Here is a 24,000-nt window from a genome sequence, read left to right as displayed (position 1 = left end):
CCCTTCCCTCCGCCTTGGCCTTGTTGTCTAGCTGGTGACATTTTGTGACATTTTGGCTTTTTACTCCAACAATGGGACAGCCTCCTGTGTGCTTGACTGTGTCTGTGTGTGTTTCCCAGTGCCTTCGCTTCCCCTTATTCAGCATTTCAGTCCTCTCTTAGCTTCCATTTCCGTTCTGCTTCTTTTTTTTTTTTCCTTTTTTTTTTTGAGATGGAGTCCTGCTCTGTTGCCCAGGCTAGAGTGCAGTGGTGTGATCTTGGTTCACTGCTACCTCTGCCTCCTGAGTTGAAGTGATGCTCCCGCCTCAGCCTCCCGAGTTGCTGGGATTACAGGTGCCCGCCACCACGCCCAGCTAATTTTTGTTATTTTTAGTAGAGACGGGGTTTACCACGTTGGCCAGGCTGTACTCAAACTCCTGACCTCACGATCCGTCTGCCTCGGCCTCCCAAAGTGCTAGGATTACAGGCATGAGCCGCCGTGCCTGGCTGGGAATTCAGCTTTATTTGTGCATCTGGAGTTTTGTGCCTTCTGGACGCGAGGCCTGGCTGCCCAGGTCCCCTCTGGCCCCCAAGCCCTTGCTGGCCCGCTCCTTATGCCTGGCTTTCCTGCTGGCCACAGCTCTGTGTTTGCGCCTCACAGAGATCCTTCACGGGAGCAGGTTTTCGGGCGTGTGTTTCTTCCCCAGCCCTCCCTGAGTCTGGCGGTGCTGGTTGCGGCCCCTCCCTGAGTCTGGCGGTGCTGGTTGCGGCCCTGATGGTGCCGGGCAGATGAGTCCACAACCAGGGCTTAGGCCAGCAGGGTTCTTGGCTTTGTCCAGGAAAGAATTCAAGGGCGAGCTGGAGGTGACAGACAGCAGCTTTGTTTGCAGTGGCAGTAGAGCAGGGCTCTCCAACCGGCAGGTGCCTTGAGCAGCAGCTCAGAGACAGCTCTGCCTCCTATTTATACCCACTTTTAAGTATATGCTAATTAAGGGACAGATTATGCAGAAATTTCTAGAAAAGGGGTGCTAACGTCCAGGTGGTTGGATCGTTGCCACGGAAAGGGGTGGTGACGTCCAGTGTTGCCGTGGCAATGGCAAACCCACATGGCACGGGTGGGCGTGTCCTATGGGAAGCTACTTCTGCCCCAGGCCTGTTTTCCCGAGTCCCTTAGATGGGGTCCAGGGTCTGAGCACCGCCACCTGCCACACTGTGAGGACAGGGAAGGGGGTCTGAGGGTCTTGGTTTTCTGCCCTCACCACTGTCAGGTCAATACCCTCAGTTTCTGTGGACAAAAGGAGCAGTGGGGGAAACACCTCTTTGGCTATTTTACTCCAGGAGGGACGTGAAAAGCCGCAGCTGAGGGCAGAGGGGTCTGGGCTAGGTGAGGCTGGGGGTCCATCCAGGTGGGCTCCTCCACGGTTAGATCTGGGGCCAGCCCACTGGACCCTGCTCCTGGGGGTCCATGTCTGCACAGTGCATTCTGGGAATCTGGGGGTGTCTCCACTTCCTCATGAGCCGATGCTGTCCTGTCCCCTCCAGGTCGTCGAGGTAATCGCAGGCATCTCTGCCGTCCTCGGGGGGATCATTGCCCTGAACGTGGATGACTCAGTTTCAGGCCCACACCTCTCAGTGACGTTCTTTTGGATCCTAGTGGCCGTGAGTACCCCCTCTGGCCCGCCCGCCACCACTCTGGGCCACACTGCTCAGATCCTGCGTGGCTGGGCCCCGAGCTCAGTCTTGGTGCACTCAGACAGAGAGTCACCACAGGGGGTCCTCGCTGGCCCCCCAGTTCAGAAGAACTGGGGAGTTAAGGATTAAATGAGTCAAAGTATTAACTGCTTTTATATTAGTTTGTGTGATTATTTTATATTATTTTTCCTGAAAAAAATACCAATTATTTTTATTATTCTAATCTTTTTAACATATGAATGTCAGGCTGTAGATGTTTATTATTCTATATAATTTTCTAATATATAATGCATTTATATTACACTATGTGTTTCATACAATGCAGCATATTTCTGTTATTACTTTACATTAAATGTTACCGCAGCAGATGTGTCACACAGCACCTGACACATGCCACATGCTCAATACATGGGCATTGTTTTATTTATTTTATTTATTTATTTTTTTGAGAGGGAGTCTCACTCTGCCACCCAGGCTGGAGTGCAGTGGCTCAATCTCACCTCACTACAACCTCTGCCCCTCCCCGGGTTCAAGTAATTTGCCCACCTCAGCCTCCCAAGTAGCTGGGATTACAGGCGTGGACCACCATGCCCAGCTAATTTTTTTGTATTTTTAGTAGAGACGGGGTTTTGCCATGTTGGCCAGGCTGGTCTTGAACTCCTGACCTCAAGTGATCTGCCTGCCTCGGCCCCCAAAAGTGCTGGGATTACAGGTGTGTTCCCTCAGAACAGTGATTCCGGGTGGACTGCCAAGAAGGGGCCCACGCCTGCCAGGTGGACACATCCCATTGGCAGCAGCTGTGGTTCAGCTCCCTGTGGGGGCGAGTAGGCGTAGAGCAATGCCCCCAGGGCACCAGTGCCCGACCTAGTGGGCTGCTGAGGCGCTCAGAGAGGGAAAGAGACCCAGGCAGGACCGAGCTGGGATAGAGCCACACCCCCGGAAGGGGTAGGACCAGGCCCAGCTCCTGAGACAGAGAACTCACATGGGTGCCCACCCAAGCGGGTCTGTGACAGAGAGAGTGACGCCTGCAGGTGTGTACAACTGACCCTGGGGTCTGAAACGCAGGGATTACATCCCAAAGCTGAGGGAGGACGGAGACCACATACCTCCAAAAAGTTGAGAATGAAAGGCATTTGCCCTACCCCCTTCCCTGTCCCTGCAGTCAGCCCTCATCACAGAGGCCCCTCCCATCCCGCAGACCCCTCCTGCCTCGGGGGTGGCTCTGCTCTCTCCATCTTCCCCGAGAGCACCCCCTGCCCATCAGGTGCTGCCCCCTGGGCGCCCCTAAATCCACCCACACTCCCAACCCTCTCTTCAGGGCAGGAGACCCCAGGAGGAGAGGAGAGCGCTGAGGCGTGCGTGGTGAGGGACCCAGCTCCACCTGCCTGAGTCTGGCCTGGGTGCGGCAGAGGGGCCCAGGCCCTGCACCATGGGCTGGAGGCAGGTGCTCGGGGCTGGAGTTGGGGGCTGGGCTGCAGGCCTGGACCCTTCCAGGGCAGGGCCCTTGATTGAGCTGCCCCAGCCCCTATGGCTGAGCTTCCTGGCCCTCTAGGGCAGGGGCCGGAGTGGCCATGCTGGGTGAACGGGGAAACTCCCGCTCTCCCATGGCTCACTGGGGCCCTGAATAGGCCACCCTGAAGCCACCATCCCTTCCTGTGCCCTCACTGCTGCTTACAGCTAGAAGGCCCTTTCAGAAGCACCAAGCCCAGGAGAGACCCCTGTATTGACACCTCAGCCTCCCTGGTCAGGGCCACACCCACCTCTGCAGCTGGCTTGGGGCCTTTGCACTGGCAGCCCCTCAGCTCCCCAGTCTTCTCCCTGCTGCCCAGGCTCCCCTGCTCGGAGCCCATCTCTGTCCTGCCCACCCTCTCACCACAGCCCCTGGCTGATGCAGCCCCCTCCCCAGCAGGCCGGACTGGGGTGCTGGCACCTGGACACCTTCGGGGGGATGAAGAGGATGAAAAGCATGCATCCTCCCTCTGCCCACATTGTGCGGAACTAAGGCAGGCTCCTCACAATAAGTGGGAAAAGGGCACTTCTTGGTTATAAAAAGGAAGAGGTGCCCATCCAACAGAGGAACCTACAGATCCCCCTAACCCAGTGAGTCAAGTCAGCGTCATCAGGAAGGGGCAGTCCACACCCTGGGGCACTGCAGAGTCTCCTCCGAGGCTCCCCAAGGCTCATCGTGAAGAAATCCTGTCCCACACGGAGGCCCGACTGCAGCTGACGGGCTGCACCCCCCAGAAGCGACCAGGTAACGGAGGTGACAGAGGCTGAGGGACTCCCCGATTAACAGGGACCCACAAGGAGACTATGAGCTCAATGGCAGACTGAATCCGGATCAGGAGCAAACAAACAAACAGCTCTAGAAATAACATGACCAGGGCCAGATGCGGTGGCTCATGCCTGTAATCCCAGCACTTTGGGAGGCCGAGGCGGGCGGATCACCTGAGGTCAGGAGTTCGAGACCAGCCTGGCCAACAAGGCGAAACCCCATCTCTACTAAAAATACAAACATTAGCCGGGTGTGGTGGTGGGTGCCTATAATCCCAGCTACTCAGGAGGCTTGAACCTGGGAGGTGGAGGTTGCAGTGAGTCAAGATTGCGCCACCGCACTCCAGCCTGGGTGACAGAGCAAGACTCCGTCTAAAAAAAAAAAAAAAGGAGAAGAAGAAAGAAAAATTATTAAAAAATTAAAAAGAAAGAACATGATGAGGACAACTGGAAGAATCTGGGCATGGACCACATCGGCCCCACGTGGAGTCTCTCGAGTGTGGTCCTGCTTTGGGTGTGTGCAAGAGTGTGCCCTGGGCTCAGCCAGCACTCTCAGGTGTTCAGGCATCAGGCTATCTGGGAGAGCTGGAGAGAGCACAGATGTGAGTGTCAAGGACTCTGGTGATTTTGGGGCCTCAGATGCCCCCTCCACTGCTCTTGCAGCTTTTCTACAGGCTTAAAATTTTAAACCAATGGTTGAGGAACAGAGAGCACACAAAACCTCTGAGAGGCTACCCCTGCTTCCCTGCGGACCCGTCCCTGCCCCAGCTGCGCCTTTGGGCACTGCACCATCCCCCAGCCCCCCACAGCAAGCCAGCCAGGCAGCCTGCATGGAGGGGTCACTGGCGGGAGGGCACATGTTTGGAATTCGACTTCTTCGACTATTTCCTCTAAAATCTTTCCTTTTTCTTTTCTCTTAGTGCTTTCCAAGTGCCATTGCCAGTCATGTGGCAGCAGAGTGGCCCAGCAAGTGTCTGGTGGGTGAACCCCTCAGCCCTGGGTGCCAGGGACCCACCGAGCGGGGCCAGGGCCTGGCCCAGCCCTCCCTTGGTGCCATGTGACCAGGCTCCAGCCCAAGAGAGCGCAGTGACTGGGCTGCAGGGCCTGCACAATGAGGAAGGTGGGGTTGTGGGAGGCGGAGGCTGGCCCGCCCAGCAGGGACTGTTCTCAGGGACAGGCAGACCTGAACAAGGTGGTGTAGACACTGGAAGCGCTCTCTGTGCCTAACCCGTGGAAGGAGACCAGTGTCTGAGCATCATCTGCACCTCCTAAGGCTGGTCAATTGTTTTTTTTCTTTTTTGAGATGCAGTCTCGCTCTTGTCCCCCAGGCTGGAGTGCAATGGCACAATCTTGGCTCACTGCAACCTCCGCCTCCCGGGTTCAAGTGATTCTCTTGCCTCAGCCTCCTGAGTAGCTGGGATTATAGGCGCCTGCCACCATGCCCGGCTAATTTTTGTATTTTTAGTAGAGACGGGGTTTCACCATGTTGGCCAGGCTGGTCTCGAACTCCTGACCTCAGGTGATCCACTCACCTCAACCTCCCAAAATGCTGGGATTACCGGTGTGAGCCACCACGCCCGGCCGAAACTGCCACAAACTGGCCGCAAACAATTGAACTGGTCGATCGTTAATGACTGCTTCCAAAATGTGGACCCTGAGTGCTTTGCAAGGTGACTGCCCATGCTTGGCATGAGTGAAAGCTGTCTCTGAGACTTGATGGGTCAAACAAGAAGATTTGGGGTGGGTTAAAAGGACAGACTTCAGAGCAGTGAAGGAGGTGACCCATGCGGAACGGCTATTTTTTCAAGAATGGAGAATTGCAGGTAAATGTTTTTTGTTTCTTGGTTTTGTTTGAGACAGAGTCTTGCTCTGTTACCCAGGCTGGAGTGCAGTGGTACGATCTCAGCTCATTGTAACCTCTGCCTCCCGGGTTCAAGCGATTCTCCTGCCTCAGCCTCCCAAGTAGCTGGGACTACAGGCATGCGCCACCACACCCGCTTAGTTTTTGTATTTTTAGTAGAGATGGGGGTTTCACCATGTTGGCCAGGCTGGTCTCGAACTCGTGACCTCAGGTGATCCGCCCTCCTCGGCCTCCCAAAGTGCTTGGATTACAGATATGAGCCACCGTGCCTAGATGGTAAATATTTCAAAACTTGTGGCACTGTGCTGTGAATGAAAAGGCAGGCTGGTCATGCCTGTAATCTCAGCACTTTGGGAGGCCAAGGTGGGTGGATCACAAGGTCAGGAGTTGAAGACCAGCCTGACAATATGGTGAAACCCTGTCTCTACTAAAAATACAAAACAATTAGCCAGGTGTGGTGGTGCATGTCTGTAATCCCAGCTACTCAAGAGGCCGAGGCGGGAGAATTGCTTGAACCCAGGAGGCAGAGGTTGCAGTGAGCAGAGATTGTGCCACCGCACTCCTGCCTGGGCTACACAGCTAGGCTGCCTCTCAAAAAAGAAAGAAAGGCAGGCCGGGCGCGGTGGCTCATGCCTGTAATCACAGCACTTTGGGAGGCCGAGGTGGGTGGATCACCTGAGGTCAGGAGTTCAAGACCAGCCTGACCAACGTGGCAAAACCCGGTCTCTACTAAAAATACAAAAATTAGCTGGGTGTGGTGGCGGGCGCCTGTAATCCCAGGTACTCGGGAGGCTGAGGCAGGAGAATCACTTGAACCCGGGAGGCAGAGCTTACAGTGAGCCAAGATCGTGCCACTGCACTCCAGCCTGGCAACACAGTGAGACTTGTCTCAAAAAAAAAAAAAAAAGAAAGAAAAAGAAAAAAGAAAAGGCAGAGGTTTCAGCAGGAGTCATGCAGGGAACCAGCTTGGGACTATGCCCATGAGTGCCCGGCCATGCCCGCCCCCCCAGCCCTGGCCACGCCCCCTGTCCTGGGCTCCCAGGCTCCGGCCGTGGTCCTGCAACCCGCGCTTTTTTTCCAGGTGGAGGTCCTGATTGCCATAAGCAGCCTCACATCTCCGCTGCTGTTCACAGCCTCTGGATATCTGTCATTCAGCATCATGAGAATCGTGGAGATGTTTAAGGATTACCCGCCAGCCATAAAAGTGAGTTGTATTTTATTTCAGAGCCCCTCAGACATGTGGTGCTCTGCGTGTCGGCCTGGCCCTTGCTGGCTTTGCCTGGGACTCTGGGGGCACTGGCACCAGGGACAGCTCCAGGAGGCACCTCCTCCGCTGTTCCTGGGCAGCGGTGACCGTGCTCCCCAATGCCAGCCTGGCCCCAGGGCCTCAGGGCCTCGATTCTGCCCTGTATCTGGGGCCACCACCTGCTTCACAGGGACCTGGGACCCCCTCTGTCCCTGAGCCCATTTTAGAATCTGTCCTGGGTTTATGGGACATGCTTTTCGGATTTGCATCAGAACTGCATTGAGTTTAACAGGTGAATTTAAGGAGAATTCAAAGTCCTGTTACTTTGAGCTGACCCAGTAGGAGCTTATCTCCAACACGACTTCTGAGGCTCAGGCACGTGTAGCTAGATGTATTTCTTAGATACCTAGTGTTTTTTTGTTTTTTTTGTTTTTTGTTTTCCAGTATAAGTGGTTTTGCACCCAAATCATTAGAAGACCTGTATTAAGCTGTTTGCTCCAGGTCAGCATGCGTGTGCTGATGGGGAATGGAGTCACTGCCTGATGGGGGGATGGAGTCATTGTCTGATGGGGGATGGAGTCACTGCCTGATGGGGGATGGAGTCACTGTCTGATGGGGGATGGAGTCACTGTCTGATGGATGGATGGAGTCACTGTCTGATGGATGGATGGAGTCACTGTCTGATGGAGGATGGGGTCACTGCCTGATGGGGGATGGGGTCACTGTCTGATGGGGGATGGGGTCACTGCCTGATGGGGGATGGGGTCACTGCCTGATGGGGGATGGGGTCACTGTCTGATGGGGGATGGGGTCACTGCCTGATGGGGGATGGAGTCACTGTCTGATGGAGGATGGGGTCACTGCCTGATGGGGGATGGGGTCACTGTCTGATGGGGGTGGAGTCACTGCCTGATGGATGGATGGAGTCACTGTCTGATGGAGGATGGGGTCACTGCCTGATGGGGGATGGAGTCACTGTCTGATGGGGGATGGAGTCACTGTCTGATGGATGGATGGAGTCACTGTCTGATGGATGGATGGAGTCACTGTCTGATGGAGGATGGGGTCACTGCCTGATGGGGGATGGGGTCACTGTCTGATGGGGGATGGAGTCACTGATGGGGGATGGAGTCACTGCCTGATGGGGGATGGAGTCACTGTCTGATGGGGGATGGAGTCACTGTCTGATGGATGGATGGAGTCACTGTCTGATGGAGGATGGGGTCACTGCCTGATGGGGGATGGAGTCACTGCCTGATGGGGGATGGAGTCACTGTCTGATGGGGGATGGAGTCACTGTAGGAGGATGGAGTCACTGTCTGATGGGGGATGGAGTTACTGATGGGGGATGGAGTCACTGCCTGATGGGGGGATGGAGTCACTGCCTGATGGGGGATGGAGTCACTGTCTGATGGGGGATGGAGTCACTGCCTGACGCGGGATGGAGTCACTGCCTGACGGGTGGATGGAGTCACTGCCTGACGGGGGGATGGAGTCACTGTCTGATGGAGGATGGGGTCACTGCCTGATGGGGGATGGAGTCACTGTCTGATGGATGGATGGAGTCACTGTCTGATGGAGGATGGAGTCACTGTCTGATGGGGGATGGAGTCACTGTCTGATGGGGGATGGAGTCACTGTCTGATGGATGGATGGAGTCACTGTCTGATGGAGGATGGAGTCACTGTCTGATGGGGGATGGAGTCACTGTCTGATGGGGGATGGAGTCACTGTCTGATGGGGGATGGAGTCACTGATGGGGGATGGAGTCACTGTCTGATGGAGGATGGGGTCACTGCCTGATGGGGGATGGAGTCACTGTCTGAAGGGGGATAGCGTCCTCGGCCTCCCACAGGTGCTGGGATTACAGGAGTGAGCTACAACACCCGGCCCAGGGTTTTTTCTTCACTTCTCTTGTGTTTGCTTCACCCACTCCTACTCCAATTATTTTGTTTCCTGTGACATTTAATGTATCTCCTACTTCATGTTGTCTTACAATATGCATATAATTTACCACGATTACAAGAGCCAATATTACCACCCGGGGCCATCTCCTGAGGGAGCCTGAGGCTTCCCTTTTATCTTCAGCACGCATTCTGCTAGCAGGGGACGGCCACACGCCATGGAAGTCGCCCCTTTCTGTGTGGGGTTATCCTCTGGGTTCGATACCCCATTAAGTTTAATGGCCTCTGGTTGTATTCCATTTTAGGGCTTGGTGCTTTTTTTCTTTTTAAAATGGTATTTTTTGAATATATAAAATATTTATGTGGTTCAAAAGCCAAACTATAAAAGACGAGCTCAGAAAAGCTGTGGCCTCATGCCTGACTGACCTGCTCCTCTTATGGGCAACCAGATGATAATTTTTTTTTCTTTCTTACAAAATAGCTTGTATACTAGAATCACTATTCTGTACCTTGCCATTTTTTTTTTTTTTTAAGATAGAGTCTCACTCTGTCTCCCAGGCTGGAGTGCAGTGGCACAGTCTTGGCTCACTGCAACCTCTGCCTCCTGGGTTCAAGTGATTCTCCTGCCTCATCCTCCGGAGCATCTGGGATTACAGGCATATGCCACCACACCCGGCTAATTTTTGTACTTTTAGCAGAGACAGGGTTTCACCATGTTGGCCAGGCTGGTCTTGAACTCCTGACCTTAAGTGATCTGCCTATCTCGGCCTCCCAAAGTGCTAGGATTACAGACGTGAGCCACCGTGCCCAGCCATGTACCTCGCTTTTTAGTTATGTATTTATTTATTTTATTTTTCAGAGACAGGATCTCACTCTGTCGCCCGGGCTGGTCATGAGCTCCTGGGCTGAAGCGATCCGCCCACCTTGGCCTCCCGAAGTGCTGGGATTACAGACGTGAGCCACTGTGCCCAGCCATGTACCTCGCTTTTTAATTATGTATTTACTTATTTTATTTTTCAGAGACAGGGTCTCACTCTGTCACCTGAGCTGGTCATGAGCTCCTGGGCTCAAGCGATCCGCCCACCTTGGCCTCCCAAAGTGCTGGGATGAGAGGCTTCTGCCACCGTGCCCGGCCCCTTGCTTATTTTTTTAAACTTAATAATTTATCCTGGCGTTTTCTCGATACCCAAGGGGATCAGAGCTCTTCTGAATTCCTTCATCGCTCCTGACTGCCCGGTCAACCCAGCCAGTCCCTAGTGATGGAAACTGAGTTATTTCCAACCGTCTGCTACTATAAATAACTCTTCCATGAACAACCTGCACGCATCTTCCTTTTGAATCCTCAGCGCATCTTTAGGATATCCAGCTAGGAGAGAGACTGCTGGGTAGAGGGTAGGTGCCGCTGTCATGCTGATAAATCTCGGCGACCTCCTCAGTGGGGGCTGTCCACCTTCCCTCCTGCCAATGGCGTGAAGGTGCTCACTTCTCCACAGCCCCCCACAGAGGGTGTCACGCTGGAGTTCGGTGACACGGGTGGGAGCACCTCCGTCTCAACGTGGGTGAGGACGAGGACCTCTTACAAAGCATGAGGACGTCTGCATTGCTTTTTCAGTGGACTCTGCTCATGTCTCCTGACCATTTTCCGCTAACCCTGGTGCCTGGGGAGACCAGCTCCATCTGTGATGGAGGATACAAATGGTGGTCTCAGCCTGGCGGCTATTTCTTGTTCTGCTTGTTGTGATTTTTGTTATGTGAAAGCTATTTTTTTAAATAGTTAAATTGATTAATATTTTCTTTAATGGCTCTGGATTTTTTTTTTTTTGAGACTGAGGAAAGCATAGGCTTTGCAATAAATGGTGTCTCAACAACCGAAGAGCAAAGACCACATGGGGCCCATGCCTTTACCATCCTCCAGGGTAAACTCCAGCTGGGAACACAAGTACCAGACTTTCTAATAATGACTTAAAATCCAGGCCGGGCGTAGTGGCACATGCCTGTAATCCCAGCACTTTGGGAGGCCGAAGCAGGCAGATCACCTGAGGTTAGGAGACCAGCCTGGCTAACATGGTGAAACCCCGTCTCTACTAAAACTACGAAAATTAGCTGGGCGTGGTGGCGGGTACCTGTAATCCCAGCTACTGGCGGGGTTGAGGCAGGAGAATCGCTTGAACCTGGGGTGTAGAGGTTGCAGTGAGCCGAGATCGCGCCACTGCACTCCAGCCTGGGTGACAGAGGGAGACTCTGTCGCAAAAAAAAGTTTTACGTTAACTTGAGAAGAGCTGTTCATTCTGTTTCTTCTCTTACTTTTTGTAGCAGTGACATTGGATAGATGTTTGGCTCTTTTGTGTGTTAACATTTAGTTGCTTTGTTTTTCTTGAGCCAACACGGGAAAGCTATCCATGGGCACAGAGGGTTTTGGGTGCTCCGTGGTCACTCTCTGGCCCCCTGCATCCTCGGCCACTCCCTCCATCCTCTTCCCTGCCGAGCTCACCGCGCTGCCTCCTGCCCCTTCCTTCCTAGCAGCTGGTGCTCAGGGGTGAAGCTGTTGGGGGTCTGTGCCCCCATCCCCCCAGGACAGCTGCCCTCTGTCTCCTCTGCTCAGGATCCTGCTGACACGGAACAGTCAGCGCTTCTGCCTCCTCCGGACATTCTCTCTGGCTCTGGGACTGAGCCTTGCGCGTGTTGGAGCAGGAGGGGTGGAGCGACTTGACCACTAGTAGCCAGCACTGTCCACAGGGCCTGGCAGTGGCTCGGTCACTTTTATTCCTGTATGTTGAACACAAGCTGATGGAATTTAAAGCAGAATTGACCTCATTAATTGAGCTAGAATGATTATCATCAGGTTGTTGAAATAACAATGCGTTTGGGTTACTGGGGCTCCGACTCGAGCCCTGGCACCTGCTCTTTGTGAAGGCCGCGGGCACGAGGGAGCTTTGGTCTCCTGGGCTGGAGGGCGGCTGGGCCACTCTGCTCACACCTCCTTCCGCCTGCAGCCATCCTACGATGTGCTGCTGCTGCTGCTGCTGCTGGTGCTCCTGCTGCAGGCCGGCCTCAACACGGGCACCGCCATCCAGTGCGTGCGCTTCAAGGTCAGCGCGAGGCTGCAGGGTGCATCCTGGGACACCCAGAGCGGCCCGCAGGAGCGCCTGGCTGGGGAGGTGAGTGGCCTGCAGGGGGAGGGGGTGCTGGGGAGGTGAGTGGCCTGCAGGGGGAGGGGGCGCTGGGGAGGTGAGTGGCCCACGGGGGTGCCCAGCCAGGGAGGTGAGAAGCCTGTGGGGTGGGGGGAAGCTGGGGAGGTGAGTGGCCCACAAGGGTGCCCAGCCGGGGAGGTGAGTGGCCTGCAGGGGGAGGGGGTGCTGGGGAGGTGAGTAGCCCACAGGGGTGCCCAGCCGGGGAGGTGAGTGGCCTGTGGGGTGGGGGTGGTCGCTGGGGAGGTGAGTGGCCTGCGGTGGGGGCGCTGGGGAGGTGAGTGGCCCACGGGGGGGCCCAGCCAGGGAGGTGAGAAGCCTGTGGGGTGGGGGCGCCGGGGAGGTGAGTGGCCCACAGGGGTGCCCAGCTGGGGAGGTGAGTGGCCTGTGGGGTGAGGGTGGTCGCTGGGGAGGTGAATGGCCTGCGGTGCGAGTGCTGGGGAGGTGAGTGGCCCACGGGGGGGGCCCAGCCAGGGAGGTGAGAAGCCTGTGGGGTGGGGGCACTGGGGAGGTGAGTGGCCCACAGGGGTGCTCAGCCGGGGAAGTGAGAGGCCTGTGGGTTGCAGGGGTGCTGGGGAGGTGAGTGGCCCACAGGAGCACCCGCTGGGGAGGTGAGAGGCCTGCGGTGGGGGCTCCTGTCCTGGTGAGGGCCTCCGAGGGCCACACGACGCGGCCCTCAAAGATTCATTGTGCCACTTTGTATTTTTAAAAACACCCCAGAAAAACCCCGAAGAAGTAAAATGTCTTTTTTTTTCTTTTCTTTTTTTTTTGAGAAGGAGTCTCACTCTGTCACCCAGACTGGAGTGCAGTGGCGCGATCACGGCTCACCACAACCTCCGCCTCCTGGGTTCAAGCAATTCTCCTGCCTCAGCCTCCCGAGTAGCTGGGACTACAGGCACCCGCCACCAAGCCCAGCTAATTTTTCTATTTTTAGTAGAGATGGGGTTTCACTATGTTGGTTAGACTGGTCTCGAACTCCTGACCTCGTGATCCGCCTGCCTTGGCCTCCCAAAGTGCTGGAATTACAGGCGTGAGCCACCGCGCCCAGCCGTAAAATGTCTTTTAAAAATACAAACACCAAGCCTAGGTAAACCCAGACCCATCCCTGGGAAATATTCTGGACTTAATGCTTTCAGATTTGCTCTTAGAGACACAGGAGAGGGCTTTGTGAGGACTTCCACAGGTCCTGAAGTTTCCTTCCCTGGTCTCTGGTGGGGACGCGGTTCTGCAGGGAAGGCAATGCCCACCCAGCCTGGCACGTGGGGCTCCGTAAAGCTGGGGTGTCAACAACTTCTGGCTGTCACCGCCTGAACAATGTTCCCCCGGGCCCTGCCTACTGTCTTGCTGCTCCCACATCTGAAAGGCAGAGGCTCAGCGTCTTCCCCCCACCGAGCTACGGGTCCTGGTGGTGCTCCCCTGGGCAAACCTGCCCGCTGACCCTCAGGTGCAGTGACCACTAGGACTGTCACCTTGATGCCCAAACACCTGGGCAGCCACTCAGCGGGGCTCTGAGTCCTGCCCCACCTCTAGGCCACCCTGGGCGGACCGGCCGCTGCTCTTGCCCTGCACACCCTGCCCTCCTGTGTTCAGCACACCACCGGCCTCAGAACCTCGGTGCAGAGCCTCCAGTGCCCGCTAAGTCCCGGAGGACGCTCTCTTGCCCTTGGCTCGTTTCTCAGCTGACCCCGTCGCCCCCACCCTCCACCCTCCCTACTGCTGTTCCCTTAACCTGCCTCCTCAGTTGCTTTGCTGCCGTTTTTCCTGGCTGTGGTCAGTCTCCCTGCTAGGACGGCAGTCCCTGGGCCTGAAATGAGACCCGCCTGGGTTTCTGTTATTACCAGCAAGGCCCAGAGTCAGACGCATGAGGTGTTCTCCCCAGATCCCAGAACTGCTGGTCCCAGGGGCTCAGGGTGGGCGGCTGGGACTCAGGGTGGGCGGCTGGGGCTCAGGGTGGGCGGCTGGGGCTCAGGGTGGGCGGCTGGGGCTCAGGATGGACGGCTGGGGCTCAAGGTGGGTGGCTTGGGCTCAGGGTGGGCGGTTGGGGCTCAGGGTGGGCGGCTGGGGCTCGGGGTGGATGGCTGGGGCTTAGGGTGGACGGCTGGGGCCCAGGGGCTCAGGGTGGGTGGCTGGGGCTCAGGGTGGACAACTGGGGCTCAGGGTGGACGGCTGGGGCTCAGGGTGGACGGCTGGGGCTCAGGGTGGTCAACTGGGGCTCAGGGTGGACAGCTGGGGCTGGTGCTGTCCTCCCTTTTGCCTGGAGGCATCTGGTTACCTCTGCCTTAAGTGTTTTCTTCCTCGGCCGTCAGGCACATGCCCAACCTTGGGCGGCCTCCCCCCGCTCCCGGCCCCAGAGCCAGGGCAAGGGGCCGAGTGAAGGGCTGCTCCATCCCAGGCTCGGTAGAAACCGTGTGTGCCGGGGGGGGGATGCAGGCGTTTCTGGGACACTGAGGGAGTGAAGGCCTTTATCTCTTTCCACAGAGGCCCAGGGGTTAGTTTCCCCACTTCCTTCACATTCGAAGAAAACTTCTGAACGCTGGCTGCTCGCTGCCTGTGGCCGAGTGGCGTGTCCACCTTCCCGCCGCACAGGTGGCCCTGGTGAAGTAACACCTTTCCTGTCTCGGTTGCAGGTGGCCAGGAGCCCCCTGAAGGAGTTTGACAAGGAGAAAGCCTGGAGAGCCGTCGTGGTGCAAATGGCCCAGTGACCCCCAGACGCGGAAACCGGGTGGCAGCGCCCAGCCTGGCCCCAAGCATGGAAACGCACAACCCCTAATCGCCCTGAGCTACTGCTTCTAACACCTCTTTTCCCTTGTGTGAGGGCAAACCAGGCTGCAGGTGGGGTTTTCACTTCCTAGGGTAGTTTAATTTTAAAATAGGCCAATGTTGGCTAGTCTGTGCCTCAGTGAGATCAGTCAGCTCCGAGTGGCTCCCGTGTCGTAACAGCAGGAGCATGGCCGCAACTTCCCAGGCCGAGGAAGGGCCCCCGGCTCGGCCTCTTTAGAGCCCCACCCCTGAGCTGGCCCCAGCTCCTCTTCCTGCCTCTCTCATGGCTTGGGCTGGAGTGGGCTCTCTGGACCTGACCGGGGGTCAGACTGTGGGTCCCTGCGTCTCCTGTCCACTCTGACCGGGCTTCCTCCCTCCACGCTTAGGGTCTGTCCCGGGTACTCAGTCAGCCCAGTGGGATCTTACCCACTTCCCTGCAAGGTGCACCTGCCCCAGGCTCAGGCTGCCCAGCGGCTCTTCCTGGACAGTGAGAGCAGGGCTGGGCGCCTCTGTCCTGGCCCGGGAGCCGCAGGGGCCCCTCCTCCAGAGCCTGGGCGCAAGCGACACAGGCTGCCGCTGCTCTCCCAGGTGAAATCCACACCAGTCCACGCCGGGTCGCCTGCCCTGTCTCCCTACTTAGACCCAGTCATTCTAGAGGGATCCACCGCCACACTGGCTGGCCCACGTCCTGGGCACGGCCCACGTCCTGGGTGCTGTCATGCCCAGCTTGGAGTGCCACATGGCCGCTGCCCACGTCCCGGGCACTGTCGTGCCCAGCTTGGAGTGCCACGTGGCCGCTGCTGTGACAGGCAGTGTTCTTGGGGGTGGGGCTGCATCCAAGGCTTTGTAAACCGGCTGGACCACGTCTCCCTGGCCCCAGTGACCGGGGGGAAGCTGAGCCCCTCCCTCCTGTGTTTGCTCCCATTACTCAAAATGCAGGACAGATCAGGTCAGAGCCCAGGAATTCTCACAGGTTCACCCAGCGCCCTCTACCTCCTAGCAAGTACTTTGTCTTGATCCTCACTGAGAAGTCACCAGGGCAGCGGTCTTCTCCATCTCTGCTGTTTTGGGGTCTTAGGGTACAGCCCAAGCAGTCACTGCCCACCTGCCAGACTGCAGGGACAGTTGGGCGTGAGAATAACACTGGCTTTGGGTAGTGCCATGGCCAGGAGTGGGTTTCCCTGCGTCTCCTCGTCCCGAGGGCGCCTGGGTCCTCCCAGCTGACACGGCAGTAAATCCGCAGTGAGATGGGGCGACTGTGAAACTGGGAATGCTGTTACTTTGACAATTACTTTCCAGCAGGTGTTTTCCTTCACAATGGTTTTGTTTCTTTCCTTCTGATCTGAGAAGACATGAACGTTTTCTCTTCACCGCCGTGGGGTGTATTGACTGGTCCCCCATGGGCTGCTGGAAAGGCCCGGAGATGCATCTGTGGCCTGGGGCCATCAAGATCAAAGAACCAGGAGGCCTGGGAGATGCAGCTGGATGGGGCGGCCTGCAGACCCTGCCAGGGGGTTTGAGGACCCTCCCAGGTTTCCCACTGCGGAACAGGAGTGACTCTGGCTGCCAAGATACCTTCATGGTGTTCATGACAAGTGGAATCATTATTTTCAACCATTCAGGGGGGATGCAGGCAAGACACCTTCCCAGCTGCTCCTAAAGGGGACAAGCCAGGCCCTCTCTGCAGTCCTCGGCAGCTCCAGAAGGACACAGTCAGGGGCCGGGCAAACACTTTGGCCACAGCCCCAAACAAGCGCCACCGTGGGAGAGGAGAGGCCGCTGTCACTGGCACCAGATGCAGACCCCACCCTGTCTGCAGGCCACCCCCACCTCCCTGCAGCTTTGAGGCTGGCGGGGTCTGCCCCTGGGAATGGGGTGGGAGCCACAGGGACGGCCCGGGGCGGGCTGATGTCTTCTTGGGGGCAGACCAGAGAGCTCAAGTTTCAGAGTCAGAATTAGGCACTTGGAGCGTTTTTGCTGGCTTGCACTTTCTTATTTTCTTATTTTAGAGCGCTTAAAAAATCCGGAAAAATGGGGTTTAAAAGAACTGTCTCTTTCAGTCTACATTTTTGTTTAATACGCTTGAGCAATAAACGCTGACTTGCAGACGTGGCTGTGGCTATTTAATATTGTGTCTCAGCAGCGTCAGCTCACTCAGGTCTAAAAACATCGGGACACAGGGAGGAGGGGCGGGTGGAGGGAGGGCCAGCTTTTCACTCACTGATTTGTGTAACCCCTAGAGGCCAGTACTGGGGGCTGGTGAGAGCCCAGTGGCATTCCCCGGGGAAGAGGGAGGGAGCTGGAAGGGAACCACCCCCGCCAGGGGACGCTCCCGCTCCCCCCCTTCAAGTCCCCCACCAGCCCCTTCAGAGTCGGGGCAGAACCTCCCTTTTGGGGTGTCTTGGGAAGTTAAATGTAAAATAAAGTTGATTTAAAACCAAATGAAGACATCTAGGCTTTGGAAAGTTGCCAGGAGTGAGGGTCCTGGTGGGGCAAGTGTGTCTTTCCTACCCCCACTCCGAGATGCCAGATCAGACACGAGCTGCCCTGGCGGGGTAATCTGCGGGGTGGGGGGGAAACGACAGGGGCCGTGTGGACCTGGGTGGGCTCAGAACCCCCCGGGGGGCAGCGGCGTGGGACCCCACGAGTGGTTCTGCGGACACCAAGGCCCTCCCAGGTTCCACCGCAGGACGTGGGGCGCTGCTACGGTCACCCCGTCGCCCCCATCCGCCAGGACCCGCAGCGCGCAGCCCGGGAGGAGCTCAGCGCCCGCGGTCTCCTCACCCCGCCGCTCCAGCCTCGCGTCGGGGAAGGGCCCAGGGACAGAGGGCGGCATGAGGGCCCCGGGGAGGGCGAGAAGGCCTGGCGGGCCTGGGGGGCCCGAGGGGGAGGGGCAGGATGTGACCCGCGGGTCTTTGTGACCTGGTGGGAGATTGAGTGTGACCTCCACAGGGGGGCGCGGGGCCGCAGCGCGTGACCTGGGGCTACACTCGGGCCCTCCCCCGGCGGACACCATGGCGCGCACCGTCCCGCGCCGCCGACCCGGCAGCCGCGCCTGCTCCGACAGCAGCCCGGGACCCGGACCCCAACCCGGGCCCAGCCCAAGCGCTGATGACTGCTGCCCGTCGGGGCCCGCGCCCCCCGCACGCAGCAGCTCCCCGCGCCCCCGCGACCCCCGCCGCCCGCGCAGCCCCACGCCCCGGGGCCGCCGCCGCTGCACAGCCCCAGGCCACGGGCCCAGCAGCCCCCGCACCGGGGGTGCACAATGCGCGTGGCCGCCCCAGCACGTTGTCCCAGGCAACCCCAGGAAGCCGGGCGGCGCAGCGCGAGCCACTGACTCGGTCCCCGGTGAGCACGACCCCCGACCGCGGAACCCCAGGCCCGTCCGCGCTTCCGATCCCGGACAGGACCCCTCCTCCCCATCTGCCTTCGGAACCCCAGACCCGCCTCCCACACCCGGAAACCCAGGCCTACCCCCTCCTCGCCCCGGGCCTCCAAATTCTAGACCCCTTACCCTACGAATCCCAGACCCGCCTAGCTCGGAACCACAGAACTCCCCCACTAAACCTGCCCAACTCTACCCACTCGCCCGCCCTCGAAAGCCCAGAGCTGTTCTCCCCACCTTCCCCCATCTTCTGGGAACTCCACAACTGTCCACTCCCCTCTGCCTTCAGAACCCCATACCTCTCCTCATTAACCTAGACCTGCACCCCCAACCCAGACCTCCCCCTCGACCTAGACCTGATCCCCAATTGAGACCTGATGCCCACAACCCAGACCTGACCCCCAACCCAGACCTGCTGCTCAACCCAGACCTGATCCCCCAACCCAGACCTGACCCCCAACCCAGACCTTCCGCTCAACCCAGACCTGACCCCCCAACCCAGAACTGACCCCAACCCAGACCTGACCCCAACCCAGACCTGACCCCAACCCAGACCTCCCGCTCAACCCAGACCTGACCCCCCAACCCAGACCTGACCCCAACCCAGACCTGACCCACAACCCAGACCTGATCCCCCAACCCAGAACTGACCCCAACCCAGACCTGATCCCCCAACCCAGAACTGACCCCAACCCAGACCTCCCGCTCAACCCAGACCTGACCCCCCAACCCAGACCTGACCCCAACCCAGACCTGACCCCAAAAACCCAGACCTGATCCCCCAACCCAGACCTGACCCCCAACCCAGACCTTCCGCTCAACCCAGACCTGACCCCCCAACCCAGACCTGACCCCAACCCAGACCTGACCCACAACCCAGACCTGACCCCCCAACCCAGACCTGACCCCCAACCCAGACCTTCCGCTCAACCCAGACCTGACCCCCCAACCCAGACCTGACCCCAACCCAGACCTGACCCCAACCCAGACCTCCCGCTCAACCCAAACCTGACCCCCCAACCCAGACCTGACCCCAACCGAGACCTGACCCACAACCCAGACCTGATCCCCCAACCCAGACCTGACCCCAACCCAGACCTGATCCCCCAACCCAGACCTGACCCCAACCCAGACCTGACCCCCAACCCAGACCTGACCCACAACCCAGACCTGATCCCAACCCAGACCTGACCCCAACCCAGACCTGATCCCCCAACCCAGACCTGACCCACAACCCAGACCTGATCCCAACCCAGACCTGACCCCAACCCAGACCTGACCCACAACCCAGACCTGATCCCAACCCAGACCTGACCCACAACCCAGACCTGATCCCAACCCAGACCTGACCCCAACCCAGACCTGATCCCCCAACCCAGACCTGACCCCAACCCAGACCTGACCCCAACCCAGACCTGACCCACAACCCAGACCTGACCCCAACCCAGACCTGACCCACAACCCAGACCTGATCCCCCAACCCAGACCTGACCCCCAACCCAGACCTTCCGCTCAACCCAGACCTGACCCCCCAACCCAGACCTGACCCCAACCCAGACCTGACCCACAACCCAGACCTGACCCCCCAACCCAGACCTGACCCCCAACCCAGACCTTCCGCTCAACCCAGACCTGACCCCCCAACCCAGACCTGACCCCAACCCAGACCTGACCCCAACCCAGACCTCCCGCTCAACCCAAACCTGACCCCCCAACCCAGACCTGACCCCAACCCAGACCTGACCCACAATCCAGACCTGATCCCCCAACCCAGACCTGACCCCAACCCAGACCTGATCCACAACCCAGACCTGATCCCCCAACCCAGACCTGACCCCAACCCAGACCTGATCCCCCAACCCAGACCTGACCCCAACCCAGACCTGACCCACAACCCAGACCTGATCCCAACCCAGACCTGACCCCAACCCAGACCTGATCCCCCAACCCAGACCTGACCCCAACCCAGACCTGACCCACAACCCAGACCTGACCCCAACCCAGACCTGATCCCCCAACCCAGACCTGACCCCAACCCAGACCTGACCCACAACCCAGACCTGACCCACAACCCAGACCTGACCCCAACCCCAGACCTGACCCTCAGCTTGGGCCTCAGAACCCTCTCCATCCCCAGAGCCCCCCACACCCTCCCAGTTTCCTGTAACCACCACACCCTCTCCTCTAGGGGTCAGAGGAGCAAAGGGCAAGCTGTCGGAGGCCAGTATGGAACCAGAGAGGAAGGGGCTCTCGTTGGCTTCTTCTTCGGATGGAGACAGGAGAGAAGAAAATAGTGGGTATCGTGTATTGCCTGTGTGCCAGCCACTCGCCCAGAGTGGCCCGGGCTCAGAGGCAGTGCTGGCTGCAGCCTGCTGCCAGGAAATCAGGGACTCTGGGGGCAGGCACTTCACTGAGCTGCAGAACCAGGCGCCTTCTCTTGGACGGTCCAGGCGGAGGACCCCAGGGTGTTGGGGGGCGCTGGCTCCTGCCTCCTGTACCCCGATCCCACTGGCCAGCTTCCTGGGAAACTGGGAAATTAAACGTGTGGGTGTGGAGGGCTCTCCTGGCGGGTCGTGGAGGCCCTGCACTCGCCTCTCTCTTCCTTCCTGCCCTTGCCCTCTTCAGACTCGTCTTCGTTGCGTGGGTAAATGCTCCCTAGGAGTCAAATGACTGGGTTACGTGGCAGGCGCATACTTAGCTTTAGAAGGTCCCCCAACCGTTTAAGGGCCGGATTGAGAGCTCCGGTGCCCCCGCCCCCGTCCCCACCAGCAGTGGGTGTCGTCGCTGCCATTTCGGGCACTCTGGGGTGTGTGGTTTTAATTTGCATTTCCAGACAGCTCAAGGTGTTGAACTGTTTTTCACATGATTATTGGCCATTTGGAGCTCTTCCTTCTCGGAGTGCGGTTCCGAGACTGCAGGCCGCGGTTAAATCGCGCTATGGCCTCATGGACTTGCAGGAATTCTCTGTATGTCCTGGATACATGCTCTTTGTCAGATGGATGTGGCCTTGTCAGTCACTTCATGCTTCCTTTTGATAATCAGAACTTCTTAATTTAATTTAATTTTATTTATGTTCTTTGAGACGGCGCTGGTGGGAGTGTAGCAGTGAGGATGACCGGAGGTCACTCTCATCATCATCTTGGTTTTGGTGGGTCGTGGCCAGCTTTACAGCAACCTGTTTTATCAACACGGTCTTTATGACCTGTGTCTTGTGCCGACCTCCTATCTCATCCTGTGACTTAGAATGCCTTCACCATCTGGGAATGCAGCCCTGTAGGTCTCAGCCTCATTTTACCCAGCCCCTATTCAAGATGGAGTCGCTCTGGTTCACACACCGCTGACACGTCTACCACCATTCCTTGGACCAATCTCCGGCCACACCCCCTCTCCCACAGCTCTGGTCTCCATCACTGTGGATGAATTTTGCTGGCTTATGGATAGCACCCCTCAGAATATGCCATTTCATGTCAGCCTCATCAGACGTATGTCTTTTTTTTTTTTTTTTTGAGACAGAGTTTCGCTCTTGTTGCCCATGCTGGAGTGCAATGGCGCGATCTCGGCTCACCACAACCTCCGCCTCCTGGATTCAAGTGATTCGCCTGCCTCAGCCTTCCGAGTAGCTGGGATTACAGGCATGAGCTACCACGCCCGGCTAATTTTTGTATTTTTAGTAGAGACAGGGTTTCACTGTGTTGGCCAGGCTGGTCTCGAACTCCTGGCCTCAGGTGATCCACCCACCTCCGCCTCCCACAGTGCTGGGATTACAGGCATGAGCCACCGTGCCTGGCCTTGGATGGCTTGTCCTTTGACTTGATGTCCTCCTTCTCTTTTGCAGAATTAAAACAAGGAATTTCCCAAGACTTGGCTTCTTCCTCCAGATTAGACAGATACAAAATAGCAAGGCAGTTAACAGAAAAAGCAATCCAGGTAAATGCTCCTTGGGACTCGGTGGGGTGGGGGACACTTTTTTAAAAGGACATTTGTTTTGGAACTTGGAATCTGTCCGTCTGGCCTCTGACACTCTGTGCCCCCAAGCTGCAGCCTCCTCCCTGTGAGGACTTGGCTCATGTTACCTTTTATTTATTTACTTACTTATTTTTGAGATGAAGTCTTGCTCTGTTGCCCAGGCTGGAGTGCAGTGGCATGATCTCAGCTTACCACAACCTCTGCCTCCCGGGTTCAAGCAATTCTTGTGCCTCAGCCTCCCGAGTAGATGGGACTACAGGTGCACGCCACCATGCCCAGCTAATTTTTGTATTTTTTAGTAGAGATGGAGCTTTCACTATGTTGGCCGGCTGGTCTCGAACTCCTGACCTCAGGTGGTCTGCCCGCCTTGGCCTCCCAAAGTACTGATTACAGGCGTGAGTGACTGCGCCTAGCCTGGAGATACCTTTTATTTTAGCCGTACTTTAGAAAGAAGCAATGCTTTTCTGCCTCCCATCAAGGGGTGGCCAGTGCTGCCCACTGTGTGTCCTAGGGTGGGTGCTTGTCCCGGCTTTATCTGTTTATCTGCTTATCCCCATGGGAAGCGTGAGGCTCCTGGATGGGAAACAGACTTCCAGGCACTCAGAGAATGCCTTCGTAGGTTCCCCACACCCCAGCTCCCCTTAGGGACGCTCACTGTGCCTCCACCTGTGTGTGCAGAGGGGTTTGCACCTCAGGAGAGGAACCCCAACATTATGGCCCTGGGAGCTTATATGGGGCAGTTGGCACTGGCTCCCCCCCCCAAGGAGAGGGAGCCCAGGAGAGGGAGGCCTTACCTTTTAACCGTAAGCAAGGCCTCCCTTGGGGAGGGAGGAGACCTCTGCTCCCCATGTGGGTCTGGGGAGACAAGGAAGGCTCTCGTGTTCTGTAAATGGGAGCTGAGGGCTCTAGGTCTGCCACGCTTGGAATAGGAAAAGCAAGTGACCTGAGGAAAGGCGGCTTTCTTTGTCTTGATGGTGTGTCGATTTCCACTGCTCAGAAGGCCTGACCACAGAGGAACCCCGAGTCATCCAGCTGGCAATAGTGTGAGAAAACATCCGCATTCCCTTAACTCCCCTCTGAGGTACAGCACACACTGAAAGTGCACAGACTGCAGGTGCACGGCATGGTGAGGTTATGGCCGGACACACCTGGACGGAGAGCAGAACGTGTACAAATATGTGCAGACTGCAGGTGCACGGCACGGTGATGTTACGGCCGGACACACCCGGACGGAGAGCAGAACGTGTACAAATATGTGCAGACTGCAGGTGCACGGCACGGTGATGTTACGGCCGGACACACCCGGACGGAGAGCAGAACGTGTACAAATATGTGCAGTAAGACAGTCTCCATAAAGACCGTTCCATCACCCTCAGGTACAAATATGTGCAGTCAGGCAGCAATCTTCATAAAGACCATTTCATCACCCTCAGGAGTTCCCCTTGGCCCCTATCGGTTATTCCCCGCCCCTGTCCCAAATCCTGGCAACCATGGATGCGCCATTTGTGCTTTCTATCACTGTCCTTCGGGCTTTTCTGGAACTTCATATAAGTAGAACCATATCCGCTCATTAATTTTCAGATTTTCTTCTGAAACCTTTAAATGTATAAACATTTATAAATATAAATGTATTAAAGTTTATAAATGTATAAACATTTAAGGCTACAACTATCCCTCTGGGTACTGCATTAGCTGCATTTCACAAGCTTTTATTTTGGAGTACGTTTGTCTATGTTCAGTTCAAAG

The 24,000-nt window shown here is 57.1% G+C and overlaps 2 protein-coding genes across 8 annotated transcripts in view; both read left to right on the top strand.

The window, feature by feature from the left end:
• The window catches only part of MLC1 (modulator of VRAC current 1), a 28,691-nt gene extending 11,676 nt beyond the window's left edge, over positions 1-17,015 (top strand). For 3 of the 5 annotated variants that reach the window (XM_024352900.3, XM_024352901.2, XM_024352899.3), the window contains 5 exons: positions 1,521-1,637; positions 4,865-4,921; positions 6,887-7,009; positions 11,949-12,113; positions 14,771-17,015. In XM_024352900.3, coding sequence (XP_024208668.1) covers positions 1,521-1,637; positions 4,865-4,921; positions 6,887-7,009; positions 11,949-12,113; positions 14,771-14,845 — 537 coding nt within the window. In that variant the 3' untranslated portion in view covers positions 14,846-17,015. The remainder of the gene's footprint in view (positions 1-1,520; positions 1,638-4,864; positions 4,922-6,886; positions 7,010-11,948; positions 12,114-14,770) is intronic. The other 2 variants (XM_063808029.1, XM_054675946.2) reach the window with 2 other exon arrangements.
• An 855-nt stretch (positions 17,016-17,870) lies between these two features.
• The window catches only part of TTLL8 (tubulin tyrosine ligase like 8), a 47,225-nt gene continuing 41,095 nt past the window's right edge, over positions 17,871-24,000 (top strand). For 2 of the 3 annotated variants that reach the window (XM_054675944.2, XM_063808028.1), the window contains exons 1-3: positions 17,905-18,251; positions 20,477-20,581; positions 22,124-22,215. In XM_054675944.2, the coding sequence (XP_054531919.1) occupies positions 17,918-18,251; positions 20,477-20,581; positions 22,124-22,215 (531 nt within the window). In that variant the 5' untranslated portion in view covers positions 17,905-17,917. Of the gene's footprint in view, positions 18,252-20,476; positions 20,582-22,123; positions 22,216-24,000 lie in introns of all 3 variants that reach the window. The other variant, XM_054675943.2, reaches the window with a different exon arrangement.

The sequence above is a fragment of the Pan troglodytes genome, chromosome 23, assembly GCF_028858775.2.
Source record: "Pan troglodytes isolate AG18354 chromosome 23, NHGRI_mPanTro3-v2.0_pri, whole genome shotgun sequence".
Classification (NCBI taxonomy): domain Eukaryota; kingdom Metazoa; phylum Chordata; class Mammalia; order Primates; family Hominidae; genus Pan; species Pan troglodytes.
The sequence above is the reverse complement of the archived record's forward strand: the minus strand, read 5'-3'. Positions and strand labels throughout refer to the sequence as shown.